This window comes from Poecilia reticulata, linkage group LG20, assembly GCF_000633615.1.
Source record: "Poecilia reticulata strain Guanapo linkage group LG20, Guppy_female_1.0+MT, whole genome shotgun sequence".
Lineage (NCBI taxonomy): Eukaryota > Metazoa > Chordata > Actinopteri > Cyprinodontiformes > Poeciliidae > Poecilia > Poecilia reticulata.
Genome location: NC_024350.1, coordinates 706,006 through 717,967, shown reverse-complemented (window position 1 = coordinate 717,967; position 11,962 = coordinate 706,006). Strand labels below are relative to the sequence as shown.

The 11,962-nt window shown below is 38.4% G+C and overlaps 1 protein-coding gene across 1 annotated transcript in view; it reads right to left on the bottom strand.

The window, feature by feature from the left end:
- Positions 1 to 3,184: 3,184 nt before the first annotated feature.
- Positions 3,185 to 11,962, bottom strand: part of abcd3a (ATP-binding cassette, sub-family D (ALD), member 3a) — a 51,317-nt gene continuing 42,539 nt past the window's right edge. Inside the window, exons 19-23 of the mRNA XM_008438246.2 lie at positions 10,703 to 10,792; positions 10,497 to 10,616; positions 10,279 to 10,383; positions 4,343 to 4,399; positions 3,185 to 4,148 (exon numbers count right to left, since the gene is read on the bottom strand). Coding sequence (XP_008436468.1) covers positions 4,071 to 4,148; positions 4,343 to 4,399; positions 10,279 to 10,383; positions 10,497 to 10,616; positions 10,703 to 10,792 — 450 coding nt within the window. The 3' untranslated portion in view covers positions 3,185 to 4,070. The remainder of the gene's footprint in view (positions 4,149 to 4,342; positions 4,400 to 10,278; positions 10,384 to 10,496; positions 10,617 to 10,702; positions 10,793 to 11,962) is intronic.

The following is an 11,962-nucleotide window of genomic DNA, read 5'->3' as shown; positions in this document are numbered from 1 at the left end:
AGGGGTGGGGTATCCAACCTTCCAATGTCATACACTGGAATGATCCTACTTGAAGTTTCTGTGAAACTGCTTTACACTGTGAGACGTTTAAATGGTTGTTCTTTCAGGCTGCAGATAACATGCAGTTTGAATTCATACTGAAACTACAAGATTTTTATGGATCTCTTTCTTTGGTGAGCGGTACAACTAAAATATATATGTTTTTAAATAATTTTTGGAATAGTTGAGATGTGGGATTTCTTTGGGCTCAGTAAAAGTTCATATAAAACTTTATACTAAATGAATGCACTACAAATACTTTATGTCTGCTGTTTAATTTATGGAAAGTTCAGTTGGCATTTTAGCCTTTTTGTTGTTAGATGTGTTTATTGTGAAAGGTCTTTAAAATGATTGAATATGAACATGTAAAACATTTTTTATTAGAATTTTTGTGACGTTTTAAATAAAACTAATGTTATTTATGTCCAAAGTCCTGGTTTTGTTTGCCATTATACAATTGAAATCCTCATCATTTGTGCAATGCACACAAAATATGTGGATTCTGATATTCCAGTTTTATGTAAACCAATAAAGCAGATTTTTACAGTTAGCCTTGAAATGTCTCTTTAGATTAATTACCCTAACTGGCATCCTGACTTGCATCTTAAACGTCCTTAAATACTGACAGCTTCATGTTTTCATCATTAATGAACTGCCACCACTCCTGCCAACATTGCCACCTCATGACACGGCAATGTTGGCAGGAGTAGTCGGACTTCTGAGATGACTTTTTGTTGTCATCAGGTCACAAATTCATTTCACCTTTTATTGACTATAAAACTGACCTGCATCCATCCATTGTCTTCCTCTTATCTGAGATCAGGTCCCAGAGCAACAGATCCAAGTGGGAATCTCAGACTTTTCTTTCCATTGATCCTTGTGAAATATCACGGTTGTCTTCATCACATAAACTTCTTCATGCTAAGCTTAACGAACTCATCTCGACTTGTGGTGCGTTGCATTGCCCCATATCCCTCCGTGTCTGAGCTTCTGCCTTGTGTCCACACCACGTTAGTCATTTCCTGACCCTCTCTTCTATTTCAATTCAATACAATCATTACTGATATTTGTAATGATTAATTCCTTACATTTATCAAAAATCATCCTTTGATGGTTTTCTCAACTTTTCTTCTTAAAGAAAAGTGTTGTTTACAGAAGTACAGTCTCTTTGCTTGTATCAAAGTTTTATGTCACTGTTAGTTTAAGCTATTTCTTTGTATTTTTGAGTTTTATGGTTGACTTCTAAAATCCAAAGCTTAGCCTTTCGCTACAGGGCCTATTGAGTTGACAAAGAATTTTTTGATTTAGTGTCAAATGCCTTTGAAAAATCTACAAATATATCAATTGACAAAGTTATCAACAAACTGCAAAGAAAAAAATATTTCTGGACAAGTTTTTTATTTTTCTAAATTCATACTGATGATTGTACAAGTTTTTATTTTATTTTATATATTTTATTTTTTTTACAATTTATAAGTACTTTAGATAACACAGGAATCAGCTGATAGTTACTGAATAAATTCACATCCCCAGATTTGAACAAAGTTGCTTTAGCTACTTTTAAATCCTTGAGTAAAATACCTGTTTTAAGAGACAGAGAACATATGTAAAGATAATAAAAGGAGCAACTTTCTAATGTCATCATGTTGGCCTTTCTGACCACATCTCCCTCCTGCTGGCGCCAGCTTATCGTCCGTTGATGAGGCGGATTACGCCAACGAAGAAGACAGTCACTGTGTTCCAGGACTGTTTTCAGTGCAGATTTGCAGCTCCAGGTCCAGCAGGAGTGCTGGACCTGGAGAATACACCTTCTCTGTTCTTGGCTTCATCATCTCCAAGTGGCTGAAAGTTAGGTTTTGTGGGTTCACTCTTTGAGGCTGCGGGCCCACCATGATTGGTTCCCTGCCCGTATTTCGGTACCTCAAAGGATATGCACTCTCACTCGAGATCAGGAACCACCTTGAGCAACAGGGACTATCTTTAATGGTTGGTGTATGCGGTGTGCTCCAGGGCGCCACCTCTTGGTTTGTATGTGCTGCGTAGAATATGACTAGCATACTCCAGTGGGTGTAGTTGCTTCATCTGAGCTGGGCCCAGATGGAGGGACGCCGAGTTCATCACAGATGAGGCATCAGCACTCAGAGGTGAGGAAAGGACTGAAAGGCCAAATATGGCCAGAAAACTCAGGGTCACTTCACCACCAACAACCACCAGTGTATGTGGAAGAGCATCAAGCACATCACGGACTACAACATCAGGGATACCCAATGCCCAAAGAGATATTAACATTGAATTGTAATGGTTGAATTGTAACAGATCATAGATCTAAAACTTTATCAATCATTTATTGAGAATGTCAATGCTATTAAATTTGATTTAATGTATTCAGCAGCATTAAAATGAAGAAAAATGTACATTTAATATTTAACTTAGACGTTTACTTTGTAAAAGTGCAAAGAATCACCTTGATAGTTGGCTGTTATGTTGCCATGGCTACAATATGATGCTATCTGTAATCTTAGTGTTTTAGCTCGGTTGGTTCACAAATACATCACAGCAAATAATAGCCAATAATCTGATTGATTTTAAGCTTGGCCAATTAACCTTGGTCCCCTTCTCACAGACTTCACTAAATCTGTATTTAAACACCGTTGTTAGCCTTTGGAGGGGATGAGGGGCCCTAAATCGTGATCCTACCCAAGGCTCTGTATTGCCTTGGCCCGGCCCTACATGAAGAGCTAGAATCGCTGCGCATTTCTCTGATGGAATCTACCTGGATTCCCCCTGGAACCCTGTATGACAGTCCCCTGCTGTTGATGCATTTCATTGTGGCATGTTTGGCTTTATGCTGTGGTCCAATTTATTGTTACAGTATTCAGTTCAGTTCTTGACTTAATTAACTGCAACATTTTGTTAACGTTCTAATTTATTGGGATGATCCTAGTTTACACCTTAGTGTCAAATGTTTTGACACTAAAAAATACCAAAACAATTAATTATAAGTAACATTAAGCACATCATTGAACCTCTCCGAGTAAAATCAGAACTTTAAGTCTGGTTGGTGGTCTGACTTCTTATTAACTGTGTTCCTCTGCAGCACAAAAAATGTTGAATATGTAAAGAAAAACAGAAGGGGCATTGAAGATTTGGTTCCTACAGTTTTATACATTTTAAATGCAAAATGAGTTTATGACATAATTACTGTTCATATAAAACCAACAGTACAGTTAAGGCCTCTTTATTCCAAAATAAGGTTATTTATAAAGTACATTAGAGTGAAAAAAACATTTATTGTGGGTGTGTATAATCATATAGTGTCATATATGTGTACCTAGTCCGCAGTTATAAAGATCAAGTAAAATTAGCTTGACTTCTGTTTTAGCTCACCGCCAGAGAAATATTTAAACATTTAAAAACTGCTTTACGAACCAGGAAAGAGGCCAGTTTAAAAATAAGAAGATTTGTTGTTTCCTGATTGGATCTTTAGACTTCAGCAACCAAAATGGAACTAAGTTATGATCATGAACTGAAGCTGTGATCAGCACTAAAACCTGGTCTGGAAACTTACTGGAAGTCTATGATTCAGAGAATTTGAAATGAGCCAGGAAAGAAACCATGATCAGTGCTTACAGTGAAATCAAGTCATTAACAGGTTCACACCAAAACAGCCTCAGTACTTATAATATGACAGGAGACCTGGAGAATCTATCATACATTTGGACAAATACTTGATCTTTTCTCAAAGAACGCAGTCTTTTAAAACCTGTCGCTGCTGTGAGTTCGATCTGGTGCACAGGCAGTCAAAGTTCAGAATAAAGGCTAATACCCACATCCTTCAAAAAGCTGTTAAGTAAAAAATTTACATTTTACAGAATCACAAAGATTAACCCAAACAAAATTTATGTTAAATAGCAAAAAAAAAAACAAACATCTTACATATTATTTTCTAGCTATAGCTGTGAATTGTGTCTTCAAAGAACCAAGTTAATGGACTGTTTCTAAGAGAACCGTGTGGCTCCGTCACCTAGCATTCAGGAGCCAAACTCTACAGTTTCTTCTGTGATGGGCTTGAACTCGTAGCTCCCTCTGCCATCCATGTGGAGATAGTACTTCATAAAGAGAACAATACAGGAGAGGATTAATTAATTCAAGAGCCATGTGGGTCAGACAGTATAGACAGAGGAAACAACATAGAACATTTCAGCATATAATGATCATCTATAATGTAGATCATGAAACACAAAAGGTCTGAACAATATATAATAATATATATAAGGAAGTGTTGAACAGCTTCTGTGATTACCTCATGGTGTTTCCATAGGGACTTTCTGTGGGACACTGTAAACAACGTAATGCCCACCTGTGGGTCAAACAGAACATGTAGAGAAGACTCGTTAAAACTTGGCGTTTAACGCTGCTGATTCTTCATCTGATTTACTTCTTATATGCATCTGGTAAAAACTCCACCAGAGTGCACAGGCCACGCAGGCCAAAGCTCAAGAGCCATGTGGGCCAATGGGCAGGCCAGTTTTCAGAATCTTTAAAGCAAACCAATTTCGTTATAATGCCATTCTGTCATCATCTCGAGAAAAGATCTCAAGCTTGTTTTGTTTGGTTAATGGTTTGATTTACGATATTAGAACGTTTTGTTTTGATTTAATCTACACTGATGCAACATCGCATTTGTGTCCAGTGTTCTGCTGCCGAGACTCAGCAGTGTGTATGGAAAGTATTCAGACCTCTTTAAAATTTTCACTCTGTTTCATTGCAGCCATCAAGAGTTCATATTTCTCAATGTACACTTTGCATCCCATCTTGACAGGAAAAAAAATGTGAAAATTGTGCAATTTTATTAAAGAAAAACTGAAATACCACATGGTCAGTATTGAGTAGAAGCACCGTACTGAGCTAGTACAGCCATGAGTCTTCATAGGAATGATGCAAAAAGATTGTCACACCTGGATTTGGAGATCTTCTCCAGTTCTGGCAGGTTGGATGGTGAACATTGGTGGAGCCATTTTAAGGTCTCTCCAGAGGTCCAGGCTCTGGCTGGGCCAGTGTTCTGAAACCACTCCTTTGTTATTTTAGCTGTGTGCTTCGGGTCTTCAACCCAATCTGAGGTCCTGAGCGCTCTGGAAGAGGTTTCCTTTGAGGATTTCTCTCTACTTGATCATATTTATCTTTCCTTAAGTTGCAACCAGTCGTCCTCCCTGCAGCTGAAAACATCCCTATAGCATGATGCTGCCACCACCATGTATCACCATTGTGATTGTGTTGGGAAGGTGACAAGACGTGCCCCTTTTCCACTGGCTCTACTTTAGCAGCCAGGCTCGCCTTGGCTCTATTTTGGAGTGACCATGTTTCCACAGATCCGGTCTTGTGCGAAATTCTGTTCCCCTGTGTCGGGAGCGCGCATTGCAGCCAGAGAGGTGGGTCCGGTGGATCTGACCATTTTCACGGTGCTTCTGATCGATTTCTCGGTAAAAAGGGGGGAACAAAATATTTGAGGTCTTTCAGCCATCTGAAATAATCTGTTCCCCCTACATAAAATGAACATGTACAGTGAATCAGATAAAAGTTTCACAAATCACAAACATGGTAATAAAGAGTCTTCTTGAAGAGGAGAATAATCTAGTCCAGATTTCAAGTGTCGCATTGATAATTTGATCTAATATTGTAAATATGCAGGATGTTGGGGGTTTTCTTGACCCTCAACCGCATCTACTTTTAATAACTATAGAAAATGAAATTATTGTACTTATTAAGTTATAGACAAACAACTTTCTTAAATAACTGTTTTCATATTTCATGTTGATGTATTAAGTTTTGGCTGAGTACATATTTTTTATCAAAACATACAAATTATAGTAATCATGATAAAAATTTTTATTAACACTCAAAATAAGAATATTAATGTTATAATCATCGTTAAGAATAAGTCTCACGGCAATGTCCAACCTCATGCTGTAGACGCCGCAGTGGAAACAGGAAAATCCACAATCTCTTTTACTAGAAGATTTTCTGCAAACTGAAATGTACAGCTTCATTTAATGGTTCAAATTTTAGGTAACAAAGAAAGTAATTCACTGTACATGTTCATTTTATGTAGGGGGAACAAATTATTTCAGATGGCTGAAAGAGCTCAAATATTTGGTTCCCCCCTTTTTACCGAGAAATCGATCAGAAGCACCGTGAAAATGGTCAGATCCACCGGACCCACCTCTCTGGCTGCAATGCGCGCTCCCGACACAGGGGGAACAGAATTTCACAGGGGAACAGAATTTCGCACAAGACGGGTACAGCTGCAGCCATCCTTCCGTCGAGCTGCCCGCTTTGTGAATATGCCTTCATGGACAGAAAGCATCTCTATTCTGTAAATGAATAAAAATATGTGCATAGTGTATATAGTACAATCATGTGCATGATTCTACCAATTTAGAATAAATGTCCACATACCCCACTCAAATGACTCTGTCTTTAAATCCGGGCTGAACGTGCTACTGTACAAAAAGACAATTTGCACGATCTTAATTTGGATTTTTTTTCTTTGAGGTGTCATTATGTGCCCTCAAAGCACCCTTTAAATAAACTATATAATTATTACAATTACAAATACTTATACTGCTTCAAACAAGGACGTTGCCATGGTTATTGCTTCAATGAGGTGGCAGACTTCTGGGTATTTATACTAATTTACATATGTATTTATGGGTGGCGACAGGCGGACCAGCAGCTGCGCTCTATTTCCCGCATATTAGGATTTATAAAGGAAAGGTGCGCGGCCATGTGCATGCGCACGGCTTTATACATCCTATTTTTTTGTGCGCTGCAATTTTCAAAATTTTTTCGTACGTCAAGTTTTAGTGTGAAAACTGCACATTCTTTTATGTAGGAGGCCCCTGGTCAAGTCATACTGAGAACAAATGAAGCTGTATTCCTTCTAATCTAAGCTGTCCTAGTTTTCTCACTTTCTTACACTGAAGATTTTCCAGGAAGACATCTAAACAGTGAGTGGATAATGATGTTGTACAACATAGAAATTAAGAAACATGAATTGTACTTTGGGTTCTTGTTAATAGTAACCTTGATAACGTCAAAATGTTTCTTTTGCTGAATATATTCACTTTTGGATACCTTCATTGGTAATCTATAATTTTAAGTGACAGTGAAATATATGTTATTTTCACTGTGTCTAAAGCTCCTCACATTTTGGGAGGATTGTATTAGGACAATTCTCCAAACTGTATGACTACATACTGTAGTCATACAAACTACAGTATGTACAATAATGTGTGGAGTGAGTATAAAAAAGAGACTTTGTTCATTGAGACACAATAGCATTTATTCTTCTTCCGTTTGCCTCAACCCTCTGCATGGAGCTCTGCCATCTCTGCTGGTAGCTGCTTCCTGCTGAAGGAGATCCAGTTATTGTTCTGATGGTTCTCCTCATCGTTCACTATCATGTCAGCCATGTTCTTCTGTTCCCTGCAAGTAATCAGATGTTATAGCTTATAGCACATAAATGTAGATAAATAACAGAGCTACTGATGTGGAAGTTACATAGGAATGATTTAAAATAGACATTACTTTGTATGTATACAAACATTTTTACACAATTATAAATAACTGGAATAGTTGTGTAAATTAAAGACAAAACGTATTTTAGAGCTATGCAGACATACAGCCATGGATAAATACCACTCATTTATCAGGTTTATTGTTCATTTTTATGTCCTCTCCAAGTAATAGTTTATAACTGTTTAATTGGAGAATTGATATCTAGCCATTTTACAATAATAGAATAATATCATATGTGTTTTATTATCTCACAAACGGGGGAAACTCTGGTGCAACAGCAGCAAAATGACAAGCAATCGAAGCACGTAGATTCACGCAAAGATAAAACATAAAAAACAAATGAAGGGCTACATGCTGTAAAATACTGACAGTCAAGAGCGCACTCCGATCCCAAGGAATGTGTAATTATCTTCAGAAAATGCGCATGTTGTGAGTGAGCAATAAAAATACAGCAGACTTTGTTTCAAATGTCTTCCATGACTGTATGTAGGCAACTATAAAACATAGTAAAAACCAGATAAATCGACAAACTGCTCACCTGGCTGGAGAGCAGCAGCGGCGTTAGCCGCGTCTGCGTCGGTGTTCACCATGATTCATTCCTCACAGCTCCATCAAGCTGCCACTAAATATTGAAATCCAATGCAGAGAAAAGCCAGCATATAATTGTTCCACTGCTTGCTTGTAATTTCCATCACTTCCATGTTGCAGCGAATTTGACATTTTACGCCCTTTCCTTTTCTTCTCTCTTTGCTGCTACATCTGACCACGCCCAATCAGTGAACAGGAGAGAAGCTTGCGTCAGAACACCAGCCCGGCTGGCCCAGCTCCAAAGAAGGGACCTAAAAAGCAGAGTCTGCCTCAAAAAAAGGCCGGTGGAAACACTCCCAAAGCAAGCCGAGACCATTAGAGCCAGTGGAAAAGGGGCCAAGCAGTGCCTGGTTTTCTCCACACCTGCTTAGAATTAACACCAGAAGGTTCAATCTTCGTCTCATCAGGCCAGAGAATCTTATAGTCTGAGAGTCTTTCATGTGGTTTTTTTGGCAAACTCTATGAGGGCTTTCATATGTCTTGCACTGAGGAGAGGCTTCCATCGGGCCACTCTGCCATAAAGCCCGACTGCTGGAGGGCTGCAGTGATAGTTGACTTTGTGAAACCTTCTCCCATCTCCCTACTGCATCTCTGGAGCTCAGTCACAGTGATCTTTGGGTTCTTCTCTCTCGATTGCTCAGTTAGGCTGGATGGCCAGGTCTAAGAAGAGCTCTGGTCATCCCAAACGTCTTCCATTTAAGGATCATGGAGGCCACTGTGCTCTTAAGAACCTTGAATGATGCAGAATTTTTTGCACCCTATGCCAGATCTGTAACCTTGTCACAATTCTGTCTCTGAGCTCCTTGGGCAGTTCCTTCCACCTTATGATTCTCATTTGCTCTGACCTGCACTGTGAGCTGTGAGGTCTTATGTAGACAGGCTGTGCCATTCCTAATCAAGTCCAATCAGTTTAATTAAACACAGCTGGACTCCAATGAAGGAGTAGAACCATTTCAAAGAGGATCAGAATAAATGGACAGCATGCGACTTAAACATGAGTGTCACAGCAAAAGGTCTGAATACTTATGACCATGTGATGTTTCAGTTTTTCTTTAAGAAATTTGCAAAACATTCTGCATTTCTGTTTTTTCTGTCATGATGGGATGCAGACTGTACTTCATTAGAAATAATATAAACTTTTTTGATTTTAGAAAATGGCAGCAATGAAACAAAGAGTGAAAAATTTAAAGGGGTATGAACTCTTACTGTACTCGATGTATATTAGTATGCAAAATACAACATTTGGAATATATTTTGAAATGAGAAACATGTACACACTGATCATGATGATGTATTTGCAATTTATTGTCCAGGTTTAATTTGATTATAAAGTTAATTCTAGACAGCAACTCATATGTCCCACCATCGGTTTGAAGGAAAACCAAGTCTTGTTTGGAGATATGCAAATATATCTTATTTACTCTGAAAAAAAGCTTAATTTTTTAATATGAAAAAAAGTTGGATTATTATTTTAGAACCAAACTTTAGACCCAGTCTAAAAATATTTTATTATTCATTATGTTGAAATAAAAATAATTCATGCTGATTTTCATGTGGAGACAAACTCATTATCTCCTGCTAATTTTATAGCAAAGTTACTCTGTTATTTTAACATCTAAATGATCAGCCGTTTGGTGAAAGGCAGTGTACACCACAGATTGGTTGCCAGTACATCACAAGATAAAACAGTTTGCCTGTGGGACAAAACTGAAGTATCAGCTCTGAAACTGATACTCCAGTAGCAAAGGGCTCTGTAGTAAAGTGACATTAGTCCAGAAAGGCCATCATAATGTCCAAAATTATGATGGACATAAGATGGCCTGTGTCTTAAATTGTTTTAGCTGAACTTTTGCACACCCTGCATATGTAGTGATTGTTGTCATCATGTCGAACAGACAATCCAGCTTGTATTTCTTACTCATGACTTGCATCTACCATGAACTGTCCAGGTGCTGCACTTGTGATGTCTAATGTCTGATTAATCAATTCGGAGTGATCCATGTCTGCATTCAGATGCCTCAACAACTGACTTCACCTTCATTGGGTGTCATCCACATCTGTGGGCTGCCCTACCGTTCTGCAGTGGCTGTAGATATAGTCCTCCACATCGACACTCACTGCACTGGTACACTCATCCAGAATAGCAAACTGGGGCTTGTGGTAGAACAGTCTGGCCATCTTCACATTCAGCAAAGCAAAAAAATAAATAAATAAATAATAAATAAAAATAATTATAATTAAAATGATTTCATAAAGCAGGGAGAAAGGTGTTCAGTATGCTAAGTCCTTACAGCCATTCTCTGCTTTTCCCCTCCACTGAGAACATCCATCCAATCCTGGACTACATCCCAGCTGCCCTCCCTGTCCAGAATGTGACCAAGCTGAACGTTGTCAAGATAATCCTTCAATACCTGGACAGACAAAGTCAGATCATGCTGTTCTTTAAGGACACAGGCTATGACAGTGAAAGTACGTGAAGGAGTGTCCTGTGACCTACCTGATCAGAGATGCCCTTCCTCCGTTGCTCTTCAACAGTGTCTGGATAAATGACTTGATCCCTCAGTGAGCCGAGAGTCATATAGGGTCTCTGTAAGAAAGCCGATCAACTCAAAAACTTCCATCTCAATTCTCTTGGCTTCACCTGCAGTCTAGTTTCACATATCATTTGCTCTTTCAGTTATCAAAAATTTCTGAAGTTGAATGTCAGATAGCTTCCTGCAAAAAGTATCCAACAACACAAAGATCTAGTTGCTGATGTGAAAGTCTGAATACACTCAGAGACAGGCTACACAGATATGACCTGTTTGGGAGAATTGACAACCATTGACAGAATCATGGTATTTACTTAAATATGATGCACGCGTTTTAGTTTATGGAGACATGCTTCCCTCATTCTCACAAGAAAAGCTGGAGTTAGTCCACAGTTTCATGAACTAAAGATATAGACCCTGAAACATGCTCTCCAAGAACATTTTACATTGACTGTGTTTTGACAACAATGCACAGTTGTTTTATGGTTAGGGTTCCACACCACCTAAGCACAGTGGTGAGGAACTATAACGCTGTGACGAGAAAACTGCACAAAGTCCTGACGTGTTTGTTTCTTAAGAGCCACTCCACGAACTTCAATAAATGGGGTGTCAGGGCAACGGGTCTATAGTTGTTGACTGAAGGACGAATTTTTCAGTACCAGAACCATGTAGGATGTCTTCCACAACAACAAAGTGGAGTGGGAACTACTTCCCAGAGCACTGGGAAAGAGTACTTAGTGCAGTGGTTCTTAACCTTTTTTGAGGTACCAAACCCACCAGTTTCATATGCGCATTCACTGAACCCTTCTGTAGTGATAAATAAAATATGCTTCCCCCCCAAAAAAAAATTCAAGACATAGGGCAGTGATTCTTGAGAATAGGGACAAAATGGGTTTTAATTTTCCCATAATTTAAAAAAAATGTTCTCAACCTTATGCATATATGCAAATATGACAAATAATGTTTTGGAAATGTAAAGATGCTAAGGTACAGGCTCCCAGTTGCAACATTTTTTTTTAAATTACATTTTTAATCGACCTGACCCAGAACTTTGTCATCACCATCTGACAAAAATAAATACAAAATCATTTTTAATGACCCTATTAGTGATATTTTTACTCATTTTGCAGACAGATGCTTCTCAAGAAACAAAATAAATATTATTTAAAACCAAAAACAACAAAAAGTCCATCTGACAGAGTTGACACTGCATGACGGAGTTGACA